The 22092-nt window shown below is 41.9% G+C and overlaps 1 protein-coding gene across 1 annotated transcript in view; it reads right to left on the minus strand.

Moving 5' to 3' along the window:
* Positions 1 to 1126: 1126 nt before the first annotated feature.
* LRGUK (leucine rich repeats and guanylate kinase domain containing) overlaps positions 1127 to 22092 on the minus strand; it is a 102623-nt gene continuing 81657 nt past the window's right edge. The window contains exons 16-20 of the mRNA XM_027538960.1: positions 21895 to 22037; positions 18505 to 18593; positions 16553 to 16672; positions 10891 to 11039; positions 1127 to 2956 (exon numbers count right to left, since the gene is read on the minus strand). Of these exons, the coding sequence (XP_027394761.1) occupies positions 2826 to 2956; positions 10891 to 11039; positions 16553 to 16672; positions 18505 to 18593; positions 21895 to 22037 (632 nt within the window). The 3' untranslated portion in view covers positions 1127 to 2825. The remainder of the gene's footprint in view (positions 2957 to 10890; positions 11040 to 16552; positions 16673 to 18504; positions 18594 to 21894; positions 22038 to 22092) is intronic.

Raw genomic sequence — 22092 nt, forward strand, 5'->3', positions numbered from 1 at the left:
CTGTACTGCAGGCAGAGTCTTTACCATTTGAGCCACCAGGGAAGCCCAAAGCTATAAGTTAAAGATCTACATACTAATAACACAGCAATTTCACACATAGATAAGAATTTTTTTACCTGCACCTTTTATAGTAGGAAAAAATTAGCATTCATCAGCAAGAAAGTGGATAAACGGTGGTATATTCTAACAGTGAAATATTACACAGTGGTGAAAAACCTTAAAACGAAACCAACACAATGTTCACGGAATAAACCCACAAACATAAAGTTGAGAAAAAGTTAATTGATGAATATATACAGTATACTGTTGAAGTCATGGTGAATAAAAGTGTATGTTGTTTAAGGATAGAGACATGTACCAAAAAGTCTTTATCAAATAGAAGAAAGTCTCCTCTGTGCCAAGATTTTATCATGAATGGGTATTAATCTTTGTTAAATGCTTATGCTGCATTAATTGATCTGATCGTGTAATTTTTATTGTTTAATCTGTTATTATGGTAGATTACATTGGTTCATTTCAACTAGTGAGTGAATCAGCCTTGCATCCCTGGATTAAACTCTGCTTGGTCATGCTGTATAACTCTTTATGTATTACTCAATTTGATTTGCTGAAATTTTGTTAAAGCATCTTTTCATGATCTGTCTCATTTTGGTATCAGGGGATATTTGCCTCAGAAAATAAATTGGGAATTGTTCTTTCCTTTTTCACTTTCTGAAAGGGATAATGTAGAATTGGTATGAATTCTTTTGTAACACTTGGTAAAATTCTCCAGTGAAAGCATCTGGATCTGGAGATTTCTTTTTCATAGTTCAATTAAGAATTCTTTAATTATTCAACTCCTGTAATATATTTATAGGATTATTCAAATGATCTGAGAGAGGGTTCTCAACACTAGGTGGTGGTAAATGTCCTGGCTCTCCACAAAAAAATGTTCTGATACTATCATAGCAGGGAGGAGAAGGCGAGCATCATTACAGCTAGGAAAGCATGAAAGCGTTTGCTCAGATGCTGGGAAAGATTGAGGGAAGGAGAGGAAGGGGGTGACAGATGATGAGATGGTTGGATCGCATAATCGACTCAGTGGGCATGAGTTTGAGCAAACTCTGGGAGATAGTGAAGGACAGGGAAGCCTGACATGCTGCAGTTCATGGGGTTGCAAGGAGTCGATATGACTCAGAGACTGAACAACAATTTGCTAACAAGAGAGTAAGAATGGGGCCATGACTTTCTTCACAGTGTTTAGCTGGTAGGAGGCCGTCTATGGGGTCGCACAGAGTCAGACACGACTGAAGCGACTTAGCAGCAGCAGCAGCTGGAGTAAAGCAGTTCTTGCCTGAAAGGTTTCTGTGCTGCTAGTCTGCTCCTTCCCCAGTCTTTCAGCTAGAGAGAGCAGGCTCTTTTTTGGACATTTTGTTGTCTGTGTCGTTAGTGTTCTGGGACTGTAGCTTCTCCAGCGCCCGGTAAAGGAAACGTCTGTGGCAAAAGGAAACCCAGAGAAATCACCACTATGTCGTTACTCAAGTCCCAGTGTCCTCAGGTGCTCTGCCTTCTCCCTTCTCTCTCTCAATCTTACATTTTTTTAGCTGTGCTTAGTAGGATAAATTTTTAAAAGGCATCTCTTCCATACTGTCTGAAGTTGAAACTATTATTTTTATACCTTCCAGTATGTCTAAAATATTTCATAATAACATTTAAGAAGATTAGATGATGCTGGTGAATCTTATTTTCTAAGGTTCTTGGGGCATGAGACCCACTCTCTGCACCCCTACTTCTCCAGAGACCACTGCCTCCCTTCTCTGGCTCAGCCTATTACTCTCCTCTGCGTTCTGCCTCCCATCCTCTCCCACCCACCCCCAAGAGAAGAATTTAACCAGCTCCAGTTGAGAATAGGGCTAGGTGTAAGATAGGAGCCAATAGCATATCATGTTACATCCAAATTTGAGTTATAGCAAAGAGGGTTATTGAAGGAGGTTTTGATATTTTTTAAAAAGGAAAACATTAGCAGATTTTGATATTTAAAATATTTAACAATCAGTGCAGTACTATGTGAAGGCTCTGGTTCCCATGAACCATCATGCATAGAGGATTCAGAGGAGAGGCCATTTGCCAATCCAAAGGGATGTGTTTCAACATTTTTAACAACCTGGTTAGTTATGCTCACACATATCAGCTGAATACCAGCTTCATTTATAACTATTAAACAATTTTTTTTGCAGATAGCAGGAAGCGAAACTACAAAGATGATGAAAATTGTTTATAAGCTTTTCATAATCAGAGTCTAAAAAGGGTAAAATAAAAGAAATACCTGATACTCTTTATTTTTTCATATTGCTAAAGCAAGTTGAGATATCATGCTGGTCAGAAGTTAAATGGAATGCTATAATTTTTTCATAATGAGAAGAACAAAATACTTCAATCCTGTAAAGTATACCCTAATGTTATAAATGGACATGTTGAAATTTTAAGACCACAATCTCCATTGGCTTTATCCCCAAACCACTGTGCATGTAGCAAGGCAAATATCTTAGGAGATTTTTGCCATCTGATATTTCAGAGCAGGAAGCAGCTGGAAGAGTCATTCATAGCTATGGGAAAAACTGAAATTACGTTAATAAAAGCTAAGAATAACTTACATTTCAAAAAAGATAGACACTATTCAGAGAATCACAAAAGAAGCTGATTGAGAGGATAAGGGCACATAGAACCTTCTTTTGTAGGCAGTTGGTTGAGTGAGGAATAGCCAGGATGCACGGCCAGGTAAGACAGAGGGACCAGACATGATCAGAGAGGATTTTCCACATTAAGATCAAACATCGAGTACTGGTCTACTTGCGGCCCTGAGGTATCGGAGGGAGGGTGGGTTTGATGTTGGAACCTGGGCGACTGATGGCTGAGACCATGTGTCTTCTGTGTTGGAGAGACCCTTTTCCATGTGGAAATGCTTGTTTATATAGTGCTGTAAAACATTAAGGAAAAAATACAGTATGTATGGTTAACCCCTTGGTGCATTAAACAAAGAAAATAAGCATTGCATGACATAAAAAACAGAATAATTTTTAGAATGCATTCATAACAAACTATAAAAAATTAATGACATCCAAATAAGAAAAATAGGAATGAGGTTGAGAATATATCATGTGTGTGGTTAGACAAACCTTGGGTTGTATAGACTTCCCCAACGACCCTAAGGTGGCCACAGCGAGCAATTCCCATGCTACTCTTCTACCCTGCTCATACCCTCTGCACAATGCCCTGCACATATTCCCTTTCCATCATATATGAGCAGACTTAACACAGACACACAGACACACACAATCCACCCACACACACACACTCTGAGAAACCTTCCTGCTGCTGCTAAATCGCTTCGGTCGTGTCCAACTCTGTGCGACCCCATGGACGGTAGCCCATGAGGCTCCCCCATCCCTGGGATTCTCCAGGCAAGAACACTGGAGTGGGTTGCCATTTCCTTCTCCAATTCAGGAAAGTGAAAAGTGAAAGTGAAGTCGCTGAGTCTTGTCCAACTCTTAGCGACCCCATGGACTGCGGCCCACCAGGCTCCTCCATCCATGGGATTTTCCAGGCAAGAGTACTGGAGTGGGGTGCCATTGCCTTCTCTGATGAGAAACCTTCCTAGAGAAACCTTATCAAATGCTCTTAAGATTGGCTTGTTCACCAAGGATGGGGACACAGGATGAACCGTGGAGCTAGGTCCCTTTAGGGACTGTGGAAGCAAGAGGAGTTTGGAAGATAAGAGACTGAAGGTGGAAGCATGCTGGCAACAGAGGAAGCTGCATTCTCAGTGGGCAGAGAAAGCAGTGTAAGAAGAATTAAGAGAGTGAGGCTAGAGGACTCTATAGGAAGTGAGCAAAACAGAACGGCCTGTAAGATTGGGAAGACTCAGTTTATCAGGCAAAGCAATGCAATCCCACAGTTAAAGGCAATATGGGCCTTTTGAAAGGTATATTCCCTTGTGGCTCAGCTGGTACAGAATCCACCCGCAATGCTGGAGACCTGGGTTCAATCCCTGAGTCGGGAAGATCCCCTAGAGAAGGGAAAGGCTACCCACTCCAGTATCCTGACCTAGAGAATTGAGGGACGGTATAGTCCATGGGGTTGCAAGGAGTTGGACACGACTGAGCAACTTTCACTTTCAAGGTATATTCAGAGCAAGAACAGCACACTCCTTGAGAAGATGATACTGTGTTAACAGAGGACACACACACAAAAAGAAAACAAAAAGGCTCCTCCTCATGTTCTTCTCTTTTGTTCACCAAGGAGATATTTTTTAAAGCTGGAAAGGATAATAAAAACACCTTAAATAAAGGCCTGTAGGAAGAATGCAGAGAGTAGCAGAGTCGGCCTCCCTTCTCAATCAGTTCATTTTTCATACCCAGGTAAGCTACCTCTCAGGGTGTTGAAAAAACAGGAGTAATTTTTAGAGTGTCTTGTTTTTGAGAATTCATCACCATAAGAAAAGCATTGGAGGTAAATGATACTGCCACTTCAGTTCACTTCAGTTCAGTTCAGTCACCCAGTCGTGTCTGACTCTTTGCAACCCCATGAATTGTAGCACGCCAGGCCTCCCTGTCCATCTAATTTACAATATGGGGAAACAGTGGAAAGTGTCAGACTTTATTTTTGGGGGCTTCAAAAATATTTCCTATGAAGTGATGGGACCAGATGCCATATCTTCATTTTCTAAATGTTGAGCTTTAAGCCAACTTTTTCACTCTCCTCTTTCACTTTCATCAAGAGGCTTTTCAGTTCCTCTTCACTTTCTGCCATAAGGGTGGTGTCATCTGCATATCTGAGGTTAATGATATTTCTCCCGGCAATCTTGATTTCAGCTTGTGCTTCTTCCAGCCCAGTGTTTCTCATGATGTACTCTGCATATAGGTTAAATAAGCAGGGTAACAATATAAAGCCTTGACGAACTCCTTTTCCTATTTGGAATCCATCTGTTGTTCCATGTCCAGTTCTAACTGTTGCTTCCTGACCTGCATATAGGTTTCTCAGGAGACAGGTCAGGTGGTCTGGTATTCCCATCTCTTTCAGAATTTTCCACAGTTTATTGTGATTCACACAGTCAAAGGCTTTGGCATAGTGAATAAAGCAGAAATAGATGTTTTTCTGGAACTCTCTTGCTTTAGAAGATGGAAATAAAAATAGACAAACCAGCACACCTCAGTTTGCTGCTGCTGCTGCTGCAGCTGCTGCTAAGTCCCTTCAGTCCTGTCCGACTCTGTGTGACCCCATAGACGGCAGCCCACCAGGCTCCCCCGTCCCTGGGATTCTCCAGGCAAGAACACTGGAGTGGGTTGCCATTTCCTTCTCCAGTGCACGAAAGTGAAAAGTGAAAGTGAAGTTGCTCAGTCCTGTCCAACTCTTCGCAACCCATGGACTGCAGCCTACCAGGCTCCTCTGTCCATGAGATTTCCCAGGCAAGAGTACTAGAGTGGGTTGCCATTGCCTTCCCCACACCTGAGTTTAATCCTTAGCAAATTCAGGTTTATTAAAGAAATGATTCAAAAAACTAAGATCATGGCAATTGGTCCCATCACTCCACGGCAAATAGATGGAGAAACAATGGAAACAGTGACTGACTTTATTTTCTTGGGCTCCAAAATCACTGCAGATGGTGACTGTAGCCATGAAATTAAAAGACGCTTGCTCCTTGGAAGAAAAGCTATGATCAACCTAGACAGCATATTAAAAAGCAGAGACATTACTTTGCTAACAAAGGTCTGTCTAGTCAAAGCTATGGTTTTTCCAGTAGTCATGTACAGATGTGAGAATTGGACTATAAAGAAAGCTGAGTGCTGAAAAATTGATGTCTTTGAACTGTGGTGTTGGAGAAGACTCTTGAGAGTCCCTTGGACTGCAAGAAGGTCAAACCAGTCCATCCTAAAGGAAATCAGTCCTGAATTTTCATTGGAAGGACTGATGCTGAAGCTGAAACGCCAATACTTTGGCCACCTGATGCGAAGAACTGACTCATTGGAGAAGACCCTGAGGCTGGGAAAGGCTGAAGGTAGGAGGAGAAGGGGACAAAAGAGGATGAGACGGTTGGATGGCATCAAAAGCTCAATGCACATGAGTTTTAGCGAGCTCCGGGAGTTGGTGATGGACAGGGAAGCTGGGTGTGCTGCAGTCCATGGGGTCACAAAGAGTTGGACACAACTGAGCGATTAAACTGAACTGAAAGAAATGGTTTGTGCATTCAGAAAGCAATGTAGTGAGTAATAAGTGTTGGAAGAGATTTGCAAAGAAAAATGATTCATAATTAACTTAATTTCCCTTTTACTTTGGCAAGGGTCAACAACCTATGGCCCATAGGCAAAATCTGGTCTGCAGACATTTTAGTTAAAAAGTTTAGTGGAACCCAGCCCACACCCTTTCATTTACATACTGTCTATAGCAGTTCTCACAACACAATAGTAGGAATGAGTAGCTGCTAAGAAGTCTATATGGCCACAAAACCAAAAGTATTTACTATCTGGCCCCTTACAGAGATCTTGATGACCTCTGAGTTAGAAAATACGACTAATATGATGCGAGGCACACATCAAAGTTTCTCTTGTGAATACATTAAAGAGATGTGAGTAAGAGTCACAAAGCAGGTAGACTTTCCCTAGACATGAGACTCCAGAGACTTGTCACAGGATGTTACTCTTGGCCAAGCCCTAGGTGTCAATGTTGACAGAGACCATGACAAAGGCATAGTGGCATGCTTGCTGGCTTAATAGAAATCTATGCGCCCAGTGGTTCAGTCATGTCTGACTCTTTACGGCTCCATGGACTGTAGCCCACCAGGCTCCTTTGTCTATAGAATTTTTCAGCCAAGAATACTGGCTGCTGCTGCTGCTAAGTCGCTTCAGTCGTGTCCAACTCTGTGCGACCCCATAGACGGCAGCCCACCAGGCTCCGCCATCCCTGGGATTCTCCAGGCAAGAACACTGGAGTGGGTTGCCATTTCTTTCTCCAATGCATGAAAGTGAAAAGTGAAAGCTAAGTCGCTCAGTCGTGTCCGACTTTAGCGACCCCATGGACTGCAGCCTACCAGGCTCCTCCGTCCATGGGATTTTCCAGGCAAGAGTACTGGAGTGGGGTACCACTGCCTTCTCCGAAGAATACTGGAGTGGGTTGCTATTCTCTACTCCAGGAGATCTTCCCAACCCAAGGATCGAACATGCATCTTTTACATCTTCTGCATTGGTAGGTGGATTCTTTACCATTAGCACCACCTGGGAAGGCCCAATCTATAGAAGTAAATATGGAAGATGAATAAAGACCCCAAATGATCTAATCAAGTTGGAATGTGGGACTGAAACCAAAATAACAAAAAGATAAAGATAAAAGTTGCATATATATATATATATTTATATGTATATATAAAATCAATGGCACATATATTATATAATAAAAACTTTGGCAGTTTGTGGGGAAAAATATTTATGTGTATATATATATATGCTGCTGCTACTGTTAAGTTGCTTCAGTCATGTCTGACTCTGTGTGACCCCATAGATGGCAGCCCACTAGGCTCCTCGTCCCTGGGATTCTCCAGGCAAGAACACTGGAGTGGGTTGCCATTTCCTTCTCCAATGCATGAAAGTGAAAAGTGAAAGTGAAGTCACTCAGTCGTGTCCGACTCTGTGTGACCCCATAGACAGCAGCCTACCAGGCTCCTCCATCCATGGGATTTTCCAGGCAGGAGTACTGGAGTAGGGTGCCATTGCTTTCTCTGATATATATATATATATATATATATATACACACACACACACACACACATATATATATACATATATATATGTATATGTATATGTATATATGGGTTTAACTGACCCAGAACCAGTAGTGTGTTGTGATTTCTAAGAAGATAACCATGGAAAGATGGAAAGACGTTGGCAAGATGGCAGGTTAGGAAGCTCCAGGCCCTTATTCTCCCAGGGAAACATTAAATGAATAACTAGGGACTAGCTAAAATAACTGTATAGGAGTTCTGGAAATCAGTCAGCAATCCATAGTGCCTACGTGAATACCCAGTCATGAAAAAACCAAAGGCACAAGGGTAGGAAATCTAATGAAGTTTTTACTCATCTTTGTCTCTCCCCCTTCCAGGGGGTTAAAGTACAGTTTGGGGGAAGAGAGGTCTGGCTCCTAGCTCTCTCATGAAAATCAGAGAGAGTAATATTCTAACCCATCTAGGGGCAGCCTTCTGGGTGTCTGCATCACCTAACTCGGAGCCCAGATGGCTAGAAGTGGGATCTCAGGGTAGAGGAAGCCATGGCAAGCAGTGGGCAGGGCTCCTGGAAAACCCCACAGGAGGCACAGACCCAAAGATGCCTGGAACAAGGGATTCCTACTTGAGGAACACAAGAGAACAGCTAAGACTCCAAGAAGACATTTAGGAAAATCAATACACTCATTTAAAAGCATCTGTGTATACTGGGGAACTGGGGGAAAAAAAGCACCCCCCGAGATCCAGGGAAAGGGCATGCCCAGGAAGGGAATGAAAAGACCTTGGTCCCTCAGGCTGGGCTGATCCGGGCACAGGACACACGCCTCTGGTTAGTGAAGGGCTTCCCCTGCATTGAGCCAGTCTACACCTTGAGAGAGGTAGCTGCTTTTCCAAATGCCCAGTTTTCAACACAAGATCACAATGCAGATAAAGAAATAGGAAAACTTCGCCCATTTCAATTTTATTCATTCCATTCATTCATTCTAATCTATTTCAGTGAAATAAATCTCCTCCAAACATTCCATTAGAAAACAACCACAATCTTCTATGTGTGTAAAAATTTACAAGCATAATACCTGGCAGGTATCTACCACTTAACTTCTTACTTACACCACACCATCTTGCTGGTCCTGTATCATCACATTATGTCTCACATTATAATGTATATATTATAGTAATACAGGATATTACTATATCATTGTGAGACAGATATTAATTCTAAGGCTCAGACATTAATTGATTTGCCCAACACTGTGCAGCCAGCCCACTGTAGAAATGGAACAGGAACCCAGGTCTTCTGATCCCTAATGCAATATTCTTTCCGCAGCCCTGCCCCACAGGTAGCATCCCTCCTTTGCTCTGGCTAGACTAGGTTTGGAATATAGTTTTCAACTCTAAGGATTCCATTTATAAGGAAGGAAACAGGCAGAGGAGGAGAAATGAGATGGGAAAGGTCTGGGAACATGTCCTGTGGGAAGCCAGAACCATGATGGACCTTGGGGGCATGTTTGGCCCAGGGCTCCTGTTTCCTCAGGCTTTGAAGTGGCAGCTCACGGCTTTTAAAGCGTTCCCAGAGCACTTCCCACATCCTGTGAGATGACACAGTATGTCTACCTGAGAACCTGGGACTATTTCCTGGAATGTGAGACTTGGGACTTGTAAAAAATATATATATATTAATAAACAGAAATCTCAATTAAGTGAAGTTGGAGCTGTTGTGTCCTGTGACCATAGTAGAGCCCACCAGGAAGAAGAAAGTCTCCTCTTCTTTCTTGGGATGGACTCAGGCAATGAAAAGCCATGGACTGTTTGTTTACTAAAGCTCTCCCAACTTCCGTTCCCTCCCTGTAAAAGCTTTCTCCTTCCTTTGCCTTGTGAGGTCTTGCATGTGGATGGTTGTGGTTGTAGACCCCAAATTTTGAAGTTCTCAGCTTCAGCCCCAATAAACCCATCTTTGCTGGAGAAATACCTGGCAGTCTATTTGTTTCAGGCCGTGTGCTAGGCTCAGTTGGGTCTGACTCTTGTGATCCCATGGATTAGCCTGCCAGGTTCCTCTGTCCATGGAATTTTCCAGGCAAGAATACTGGAATGGGTTGCCATTCCCTCCTCTAGAGGGTCTTGCTGACCCAGGGATTAGATGCGCGTCTCTTGCACCTCCTGCATTGGCAGGCGGGTTCTTCACCACTAACTAGTCCAACAGATTCTAATTCTTATGGTTGATGTCCACCCTTATGAGTAAAATCCTTGAAGATACTTGGTCAGCTGTCCTGAAGACACCACCTGAAGAGAAATGATTAGAAGGTGCCTGATTCAGGACCTTCCTTCTGGAGAATGCCACCTACTGTGTCCTCTTGTTGCTGGTGACCTAACACGCCTGTACCCTCCTTCTGGTTCCCATGGTCACCTGAGCAAGCAGGCGATCCTCAAGTCTTCTGGGCTCAAGCAGGTCACCCCACCCCACCTCAGGTTGCTCATGGTGGCTCCTTGCCTCCAGGTCCTAGAGAATTCCCCCCAATTTATTCATTCATCCCTCTATCAATCGCTCACGGAGCCCCATACGGACTACTCTCTCCCTTATCCATTTTGGCCTCCAGCCCTTCAGTCTTTACTCAATGTCCTTTATGAACAGTGCCAGAGACAAAAATGCAATGCTCATCCTGTCTGAGCTAGGCGATACACATTCACAAGTCTGTTGGGCAGCTGGGTGTAAAAAGGAGGTGCAGGGGAGTGGGGGCTGAGTCTGATCCTTCAAGCCCTGAACCATCAGGATTCTGCTAGACCCCCGGAGCAGGAGATTGGTCAGTAACATGGCACCTTCTCTGCTTTTCTTCACCTTCACTGAATGGAGCCCAAGCTGCTATTAATAAAGTAGCACCTCTCGCTCCACAGCACCCAGGCAGGTAGTGAGGTCAGATGAGCCAAGCAGCAGCACCCACCCTGAATAGCTAAGTAACCCTGGGCACGTTCTGGATCTTTTCGAACTTTGTTTCTCATCTGCTACAATCTCATCCTGCCTCAACAGATGGATTCTCAGGTAAAACACTTATTTAATTTTTAAAAATCAGAAAACAGAAAGACAGTGGAAAATAGATATAATTATAACATGAATATCTATAAGAGAACCATATGTAAATGACTCATACCTTTTAGGGCATGATCCTCAGTATCACCTATTATTGAGCCTGGTTGCGAATAAATTCTGTCTTCTAGAGGCTGAAAAGGCAAATCTTTTGGCCATGGACAAGAATGAAGTAATTCAGGATATTGCATGGAATCACTGGAATCCATGACACTGAAATATGAAAAATGGATATCTTTGAGCTGTAAAACCATGAATGGTCATATGACCATTGGGTTATCATTGTCAAATTATTCAGTAGTTTGCAAAAGTATCTCTGTTGAGCTTAAGTTTTCAACAATACTTAGTAGTCAAGACCTATTAGCAGCTGATATATTAAGTAGCATATATATATTAGCATAAAGTTCTCATCCATTATACAAAACATCACTGAATATTTGCAAAGAGCATGGTGAGAGGTGCTGGCGTCTATAAAACAAGATGAGTCAGGCGTGGATCCTGATTCCTAGGACTTTAGAGTGTGTGTTTATATGTGTGTGTATGTTCAGTCACTTAGTCACGTCCAACTCTTTGCAGCCCCATGGACTGTAGCCTGCCAGGCCCCTCTGTCCATGGAATTTTCCAGGTTAGAATACTGAAGTAAGGTGCCACTTCCTTCTCCAGGGGAGCTTCCCAACCCAGGGATCAAATCCACATCTCTTGCATCTCCTGCATTGGCAGGTATAGTCTTTACCACCAATACACTTGGGAAGCCCTTAGAATCAAGTGAAACTTATACAGGCAGTCTCTGCTATTTCAAGGTCAGAAAAGATGAAAGCATGCTAGGCAGCCTGATCTGGACCATACATTGGGCATAACTGTTGCTAGATGTTAGTTCCCCTTTTAAGGACGAAGCTGGGGTGTGATCTGGATGCCTGGACTCTCTGCCTCTGGGCCAGTGTACTTCCTATCAGCAAGCTGCTCTCCTTTGCGTTCTACCTGTTCCTGCTTCCTCCAGGGTGGAGGGGCGTGGGAGGCAGCAAATCCACCGAGGGGGGAGCTCATTCCTCAGAGAGAGCACTGTAAACAGCTGAGCTTTGTTTACGGCAAGGTTAATCATTATTTCTTGCACCTATTAATTAGCTTTTATGAACTATTTACTTCTTTTCTTTATTTATGTTTTGAGGCTCTGAATGTTTTCCATATCAATTTATGTGAATACATACACATTTCTGGGGGAACGCAATTCGACTCAAAAGACAGATGGTTTGCTCTCTTATTTTTAGAAAAGAATACCTCTTCATTTAAAACACACACCAAGAAAGGGATCACAGCAAGTTCTGCCTTTCAAACAATTACTGTTCCTTTGTATCAAAGGATGTAGTAAATGAAAATGCTTTGAAAGTCAGAAGTCCAAAAGTCACGGGGTTGAAAGACACAGGCGTTACCATGTGGTGTGAGCAGACTTGAGTGAAGGTCTGACCCACCGTTTGACAGAGAAGCCTTGGGTGAAGGTCTGACCCACAGTTGACAGAGAAGCCCATTGCAGTCTAGTAAGCAATTTTTAATTCTTTTTTTTTAAATTCTGCTATGGACTGAATGTTTGTGTCCCTTCCCCACTCTGCCCAAGTTTATATGTTGAAATCCTAACCCCCAATATGATGGAGTAAAGAGATAAGACCTTTGGGAGGTGACTAGGTCCAGAAGTCCAGCCTTCCTGAATGGGATTAACGCTCTTATAAGAAATAGCTCAGCTGGTAAAGAATCCGCCTGCAATGCGGGAGGCCTGGCTTCGATCCCTGGATTGGGAAGATCCCCTGGAGAAGGGAAAGACTACCCACTCCAGTATTCTGGCCTGGAGAATTCCAGGGACTGTGTAGTTCATGGGGTCCCCATAAAGAGTTGGACGTGACTGAGTGACTTTCAAGAAAGGACAAAAGGAAGCTCGCTTCTGCTGTGTGGGGACACAGCAAGAAGCCAGCCATCTGCACACTAGGAAGAGGATATTCATAAGAACCCAACCACGCCGACCTCCTGATCTCAAACTTCTCAGCTTCAGAACTTTAAGAAATAACTGTCTTTTGGTTAAGCCACTCAGCCTATGGTGATTTGTTATAACAGCCTAAACTGAGACATTCTTTCTCTCAGTGTTCCCATCAAGCTACCCAACTGTACTAAAAACTGAGAGCATGAATAAATGCTCAGAGATCTACAGTCTCAACATTGTCACTATAATGAGTTAACTAATTATAATCTAGAGTATCTAGTATCCAGTGAGATGTGCCGACTTGGGGGAACCATTTAGTGGGGACTCTAGTTTTTGGTTATCAAATTTCTCAAAGGAAACCCAAAATATTATGACAATAAAACTTATAAATAAAGGAAGCCATTACTCATTTTTTAGGTTGGCATTCTCATGATGAAACATCCCCCTCATAAAACATCCCTTTGCCATGGCAGACTTCTAAGATGGCATTTTAAAGTTACATTAATACCTCAAAAATTATAAAATGCTCACTTGGAAAATATGGTGAAGAATAAAGAAAATAAAAATTGGCCATAATCCCATCACTAGGAGATAATAACTGATAATATTTTGGCATATGCCTTTTTAGTGTTTTTTCATGTTACATATACATGAATATTTTTTAAAGCTACACTATATCCTGGATATACATTTGCATCTGACTTTTAACACACCATTGCTATTATAAGCACTGATTTGTATTTCAGTTCAGTTCAGTTGCTCAGTCTTTGCGACCCCAAGGACTGCAGCACTCCAGTCTTCCCTGTCCATCACTAACTCCCGGAGCTTGCTCAAACTCATGTCCATCAAGTTGGTGATGCCATCCAACCATCTCATCCTCTGTTGGCCTCTTCTCCTCCTGCCTTCAATCTTTCCGAGCATTAGGGTCTTTTCAAATGAGTCAGTTCTTTGCATCAAGTGGCCAAAGTATTGGAGTTTCAGCTTCAGCATTAGTCCTTCCAATGAATATTCAGGACTGATCTCCTTTAGGATGGACTGGTTGGATCTCCTTGCAGTCCAAGGGACTCTCAAGAGTCTTCTCCAACACCACAGTTCAAAGACATCAATTCTTCAGCAATCAGCTTTCTTTATAGTCCAACACTCACATTCATATATGACTACCAGAAAAGCCATAACTTTGACTAGACAGACCTTTGGTGGCAAAGTAATGTCTCTGCTTTTTAATATGCTGTCTAGTTTGGTCATAACTTTTCTTCCAAGGAGCAAGCATCTTTTGATTTGTATTTAACTGTTTGTAATTTACTTCCCTGGTGGCTCAGATGGTAAAGCGTCTGCCTGCAATGCGGGAGACCTGGGTTTGATTCCTGGGTTGGGAAGATCCCCTGGAGAAGGAAATGGCAACCTACTTCAGTACCCTTGCCTGGAAAATCCCATGGACGGAGAACCCTGGTAGGCTACAGTACATGGTGTCACAAAGAATTGGACATGACTATCTTCACTTTCACTTTATAATTTACCCAAAATTTATTTTAATATATGGAAGCAGTGAGCAAATTAATTGTATTATAGGACCAATTTTTCCAATTTACTGAATATTTCATCAAATTCTCATGAGTTTTTTTTTTAACATTTTAGGATATTAAAAATAAAACACATATATGCTGTGTGGATGATTTAGAATTTACAGAAAAAAAGATGAAGACAATAAAAATAACTGATAAGTCTAGAGGAATACCCACTGCTAATGTTTTAGTGTGCTTGCTTCTGGTCCCTTCTTGTCTATTTTGTTGTCATGCATTCAGAGAGACCAAACCCACAAACTCCTGCTGAAGAGTTCTTTACTTAGTTCTCTGTCACTGCTCTGGCCACAGATGATTAGAAAAAAAGATGGTTATCTGACATCAGATCAGATCAGATCAGTCGCTCAGTCGTGTCCGACTCTTTGCAACCCCATGAATCGCAGCACGCCAGGCCTCCCTGTCCATCACCAACTCCTGGAGTTCACTGAGACTCACATCCATCGAGTCAGCAATGCTATCCAGCCATCTCATCCTCTGTCGTCCCCTTCTCCTCCTGCCCCCAATCCCTCCCAGCATCAGAGTCTTTTCCAATGAGTCAACTCTTCGCATGAGGTGGCCAAAGTACTGCAGTTTCAGCTTCAGCATCATTCCTTCCAAAGAAATCCCAGGGCTGATCTCCTTCAGAATGGACTGGCTGGATCTCCTTGCAGTCCAAGGGACTCTCAAGAGTCTTCTCCAACACCACAGTTCAAAAGCATCAATTCTTCGGCACTCAGCCTTCTTCACAGTCCAACTTTCACATCCATACATGACCACAGGAAAAACCATAGCCTTGACTAGACGAACCCTTGTTGGCAAAGTAATGTCTCTGCTTTTGAATATGCTATCTAGGTTGGTCATAACTGTCCTTCCAAGGAGTAAGCCTCTTTTAATTTCATGGCTGCAGTCACCATCTGTAGTGATTTTGGAGCCCAGAAAAATAAAGTCTTCCACTGTTTCCACTGTTTTCCCATCTATTTCCCATGAAGTGATGGGACCGGATGCCATGATCTTTGTTTTCTGAATGTTGAGCTTTAAGCCAACTTTTTCACTCTCCTCTTTCACTTTCATCAAGAGGCTTTTGAGTTCCTCTTCACTTTCTGCCATAAGGGTGGTGTCATCTGCATATCTGAGGTTATTGATATTTCTCCCGGCAATCTTGATTCCAGCTTATGTTTCTTCCAGTCCAGCGTTTCTCATGATGTACTCTGCATAGAAGTTAAATAAACAGGGTGACAATATACAGCCTTGACGAACTCCTTTTCCTATTTGGAACCAGTCTGTTGTTCCATATCCAGTTCTAACTGTTGCTTCCTGACCTGCATACAAATTTCTCAGTCTGACATAGGGGCCACCAATTATAGACCAGCTTGTTACCTATGTTACCTGTGAGGATTCCAGCTAGAGATTTCTACCCAAGATGATTGACTCAACCAGCCACATCTTTGCTTGAGAAGCATGGATTTAAGACCTATAGAGAGACAGTCAACGGTAGTAGCAGGGACAGCTGAAGCAGAAATGGAATGTAATAGAATGCGCACAAAAGTCAAGTGCTAAAACCACTGGGAGGCCCATATGGAGTTCTCAACCTACACATATCAGGTTTTGAATCACAGTTTGACATATTAGGGACCCAGGGGAAAAAAAGACTCTTAATAATAATTGAGAGAGAGCATCAGCTAGCAAACATTTTCAATCGTACTAATCAGAGATGTGGATTACAAATTACAGACACCAACTCTGGCTAATTTAAATTTCAAAAAGGGAGTCACTGAAAAGCTATTGGGTAGTTTGCAGATTTAATGGAAAACTAGAGAACCAGGCTTTTACACCTGGCAAGAGCTAGATGCCAAGAACACAGCCAAGCTGCAGTACAGGAAGAGACTGGTAGACATCACAGCTTTTGCTTCACACCGGACTCTTGATTATTCACCACTGGTGACCTGAATGACCTCAAACTGCCCCTGCATCTGTGTGCCATTCCCTCAAGTTTCAAAGTCCCAAAGAGAAGCTTCTTAGGTTCCAGTGAACCTCGATTATAAGGCTGTGCCCTCCCTAGAGGGCTCAGATCTACTCCATTCATATTCCACGGTGGGGCCTGCTTCCCAGCGTCAGGAATCCTCTGAAGTCTAGGGACAAGCACCATGACTGTAACTAGCCAGCAGAAAATAATGTATTCTATCCAACAAAACTCAACTCACCTCTTTTCAGAAGGTCCAAAGGGGGCTTTAAAATAATCTCCATAAAGCTCAAAACTTTTCTTGAGTTCTAACGCTGTAAAATAACGTAGACTATTGATGATGGGTGCTGGTACTAGACCCCTGAAATTGGAAAAAAGATCCACAGAATTCTGTAATGATACCAAGCATATACACACATGTTATACCTAAATAGTGACTCTTACATCACAAGTAAATGCATTTGACAGCAAAATCTATTTGGAATAATGTAATGTATACACTTACAAACACATCAGAGCTTGTCTTAGATACTGGTATTACATTTTAATTTGTAGATTAAGCAAATTTGTATTTTTCTGAATATTCCTTATCCATTAAGACATTAATATAGGCAGATTATCTTCCTGTTGATTAGTGCATATTCTATTGTAAATCCTCACCTATTTGCTACGTGAAGTCCAGCAATATATCAACTGCTATAAGAACTGAAACAGATATTTTTCAGTTTTGTTTGTAATCTAATACTTTGAAATAATATCAGAATAAAATATTTATAAAAATTCTGTTTTACTTTCTACTGAACTCTAGTACAAAATATCCTTTTTTCATCTATACCAGCCTGTTTTCCCAGACAGAGTGACCTGAATGTATCATTAACTACTTTTAGTAAATAAATCCTGCTGCTATTCACTCTAGAGTTGCTAAATAGAGTTGCTATGTGCAAAGTAGACCGATTGCATATAAAGGCATGCAAATTTCAGAGCACCCTTCTGCCCTTGTATGACCCATCAGAGGCTCAGATTTAAAATGTCCACAGTGTGCCAGTAGGCATGGCCGCTCAGCTGGTCAGAGGTCGGACAAGCCCCTACTTTAGCTGCTCTGGGGTATACTGCCCATCTCCTGACTACCACCCATAACCCCTCCTCCAGTAGGATTTGTATATTTCATACAGCCTGCCTTTAGAATCAGACTATCCAAAGATAGCTTACCAATATGGAGAAAAGAAATCACTCTTTTTTTTTTTTTTGCTACATAGAAGACAAAGATAAAACTTAATTTATATTGGGTTAAAGATTTTCAACAGATAGCTTAAAATTACAGACAATAAAAAGAAGTGAAATTGAAAAACATTTTAAAATGGCTTTAGCGTTCTGCTTTCTTGAATCACTGCACTTTAAAAAGCTCTTTAAAACACTATAATTAAGGTCTTGTCAGTGCTCTTAGTAACTTTCTGAAAACAGGGGCATCACTTTACTACTCGAACTTTCCAAAAGGTCACACAGAAAAGAGAATTCAGAATACTGAAGCCTATAACTTTCATGAGAAAATAAAACACAAACATTTCATAAACATCCTGGTTATTCGTTGTGAGTATCTCTTAAAGTTAAAATGTGCCTCATCACGTGATAATTAATAGTACAGTAATTATTATAGCCACCAATATCTATGAAGCCTCTACTATGAATCAGGGGCTAAGTGAACCACTGCATATTAAGGATGGAGGATTCATGGATTAATAAAGATACAACAGTCCCCATCCTCATGGAATTTACAGTTTAATGTGGAAAGGAGACATTAAACAAATGATCCCACAAATCATTAACTACTATTGTTCTGAGATTCAGGAAGGACAAGGACAGGATATTCAATAGGATAAAATTAACCTTCCATCATCAAAGCCTTGGTGAAGGCAGATACTCATATTCAAACACGACCAGAAATATCATCCTTTGCAGTCCTCAAAGACTGCAAAAAATCATCTGTTTCTAGCAACAGTGAGTATACTGTGCCTTTAAAAACATGTATAAATGAAAGGGAAATACAACTTCTAGAACTAGGCTTACTACCACCAGGTCCATTTTAGTACAAAGGTCCCTGGTTATGCTGACGATTTAGGATTCACTTGGTATACCTGGATACTAAAAAATCAATCTAAAGATGCCCAACTATAAACACACATGACAAATATCTACCTTTGAAATAGGAATGTGTGCTGAGGAGGCGTGTTTCCCATTAGGGTCTGCCGGGCTGTCTCATACTGTCTCGCCAAAGACTCTCTTTCCTAGGCAAGAAATATGATCTATAATTATACTGAATTAAAAATGTCAGATATTAAAATAGCTATAATCATCCTCTTCTTGAGAGAGACTGCCAAATGTGTGGAAAGAAAAAAAAAAAGGCCTATAAAACAATATTTGTCCAGTGGAAAGAAAAAAAACTTTATAAAACAAAAATATTTTTATGAAGACTGAAATTTAAATGTGGCAATTTTTATTAACATGTCATATTATTTCCTACATCTAATGAGATTATCTCTTGATGATACAGACTATTACTGTCTTTTTAGTTTTATCATATTTTTGCACACACAGTAACTGACTGAATATATCTGATGATAAGTATGAATCTGAAATATGACAGACTGTGAGGTTTTCCTCCAGTATTTCACCAACACCCCATCACCATCACTAAATACCAAAAAGCACAAACATTTCTATTTTGGGGTATGAATGATTTACGATATAGACATCTGACTGAGGAAGTTGTAATTACTTTCCCCAATCCAATAAAAAGTTTCAAATATACATAGGGATTTATGCTGGGAAAGTAAAATGAATTAAAATAGCTTCTCCTAAGGGTTGCAATGAGGGGTACATGAGATAATTTACACGAAAGCCCCTTCCAAATTATAAGTGATGCATAAAGTCTGTTTTCAATCCTAAAGGAAATGACCCCTGAATATTCATTGGAAGGACTGATGCTTTAGCTCCAGTACTTGGGCCAACTGATGCGAAGAGCCAACTGATTGGAAAAGACACTGATGCTGGGAAAGGATGAAGGCAGAAGAAGGGGAGGACACAGGATGAGATGGTTGGATGGCATCGCTGACTCGATGGACATGAGTTTGAGCAAGCTCTGGGAGATGGTGAAGGGCAGGGAAGCCTGGTGTGCTGCAGTCCTTGGGGTCGCAAAGAGTCAGACACAACTGAGCTGAGAGACTGAACAACAACAAAGGCTATTTATGATCTCCGCCATAACATCTCATTAAACTTCTGTTGTGATGATCTTAAGAAGGTTGTTGTTCATTTTGCAGCATTGTAACAGCTGTGCAAGAGGTTGATAACCTATGAACTATCCTAAAAGCTGATAAACACTTAAAATTTCAAAATAGCATTGAATTTTCATAATCTTTATAAGAAAATGAGGCACTAAAAATAATCTCAGGCAAATTCACCTCATGTGTATGACAGCAGCAATTTAGCACTACTTCTCTCATTTCTGAGGAGTGAATCTGTTGGTTCCTGGTGGGATTTGATTTGCTTTTCTATGAAATTACTCTGTTAGATTTTATCTCCACCAGGGTTGGCAGGTGAAGTTACCAGAACCTCGGGCTGCAAGAGGCTTGAGCGCTGTTGCCATCATGGATGAGAAACCGCTAACCCTCTAACACAGAACACAGCAGATTTCCACACTAGGCTCTAGAAGCCTGGGATTATGGGGGCTGAACAGTTTCTCAAGGAGGTGGCAACAGATAAGGCATGACCCTGGGCATGTCAAAGTTCAGGAGAACTTTTGACAACATGTGGTCTGCTTTACCTGCTCCCCTCCCCCCGCCAACGCGGCCCCTTCTACTCTCATATTGCCTTTTGATCACAGCTTCTACTCTCCAGTTCCTCCACAATGTTCATGAATCTTATGTTGAGATGCTGAATTATAGCTGAGAACCCAGCGTGTGTGTATTTCATCTCTGTTTCTCTGCTCTCACTCCTGAGTACCTGAGTGCCCTTGACCAGAGAAAAGCTGCCTTTAATCGGACCTGAGAACTTTCTAGCAGGTAGCATTCAGGTTGGTCATATGTAAATAAAGCACGATACGCACTAACAGGCAGCGGCTGTGAGGCAGTGATGTGTGTTTCCCATCAGTGTGTATGAGGGTTAGTGGCAGGACAACCTAACTGCGACATGAGCTGGTTCTTGTTAAGACACAGACTTATCATTACAGAGTGGCCAAGGGGCTTCCCTGGTGGTCCTGTGGTTAAGACTCTGGGCTTCCAATGCAGGGGCTGTGGGTTTGATCCCTGGTTTGGGAACTAAGATCCTACATGCTATGGGTAGCACTGCCCCCAAAATGGATAAATACATAAAGGTGGAAATATTTTTTTAATATACTAGAGGGAAAAAAAGAATAAAGGTGGCCAAGAATGTGTGTTCTGGAGTTCACAGTCTGGATACACCATGCCCTGGGAAGTTAAACAAAGAACTTATATTTGAAAGTCTAAGCTCAAAGGAACATAAAGATGTACCATCCAAGGAGGGTGGGAGAACAGATACAGAGAGAAAGTGATGGGAAAAAAAAAAGAGCTGGGCTTCCCAGGACTACAAGGAGAGGGGCTGATGGGCCCCTCATGTCGAGGGAGCTCCTAGGGTGTGGTGAGATCTTAGGAGTTGGCACTGGGCGAAGGTACTTGCAGGAGGAGATCTGGAGAATACCAGAACCACTGGCTGGGAATGGAACTCAGGGTTTCAGACAAGGTGCATCGCCATGGTAACCACGATAACCATGGTAACCAGGGGCCCTTCCCTTCCCTAAATTTCCAGGACGATGTAAACCTCAGGATTCTTGAACTTAATCCAAAGACTGGGAGTGATCCCCACTCCTAATGACTGATGTTTGATTTCCCACAGATTCTATCTAGTATGTGGGAACAATTCTAGATTCAATTTATTTTGCATAAACAAATGGGACATTTCCTGCACTCCAGGATCACTTCTGCAGAGGTGGCAATGATTTAGGTCTCTGTATTCCCAACATTCACAGAAAACCCATCACAAACAGGAAAAGAACACGACCTAATGTGAATGCAGGCCAACTCCAGTCCATCCTGACTTCTCTAAGTTCTCAAAGGAATTAGAGTAAGTTATAGGACAAGTCTACATACTGCAAGCTTATAAAACATGGGCTCTTTGAGTGGACTTCCTTTGAAGGCTCAGCACAAAATATTCAAAATTGTATCTCAACATCAAAGCAAGTTTTCCCTTGAAATATACATATTTCACAGTATTAATTCTGTGTAGCGTTTTTCTGTGCCTCTTAACTAGAAGAACTGAGTGTCAGAGTTTTGACTAGGAGCCTGGGGGAAAGCTACTCCCAAAATCTACACTGAATATTCTACTTTTAAAACCCGTGCCTATTCTTAGAGGTGTAGAAAGTGTGGGGGGGGGCCGGTGGGGGGGCTTGTCTTCAGCTGACACTGTCAGAGAACAGTCCTGGTGAAACTTAGTGTTAAAATATCCAGTGTCCTTTTTGTCTGAACTGCGTAATGTTCAGCTGCGGCTTCCCCCTCCCCTTCTATCCCTTCTTACCACTGGCGTTTTTTTGCCTGAAAGTCTGGCCCATAATTTCACAAAGTAGTTTCTGTCTGCGAAATCCAGGGACTCAAACTCATTTGAAACTCTTAACTTCCTAGAAATCTTTTCAGGTTTCAGCTGAGGTTTCTTAGTATCTCCTAGGGAAAAAAAATAAGGTTTCAAATCAAAGGCATAAAATAGGATACAACAACT

This window comes from Bos indicus x Bos taurus, chromosome 4, assembly GCF_003369695.1.
Source record: "Bos indicus x Bos taurus breed Angus x Brahman F1 hybrid chromosome 4, Bos_hybrid_MaternalHap_v2.0, whole genome shotgun sequence".
Lineage (NCBI taxonomy): Eukaryota > Metazoa > Chordata > Mammalia > Artiodactyla > Bovidae > Bos > Bos indicus x Bos taurus.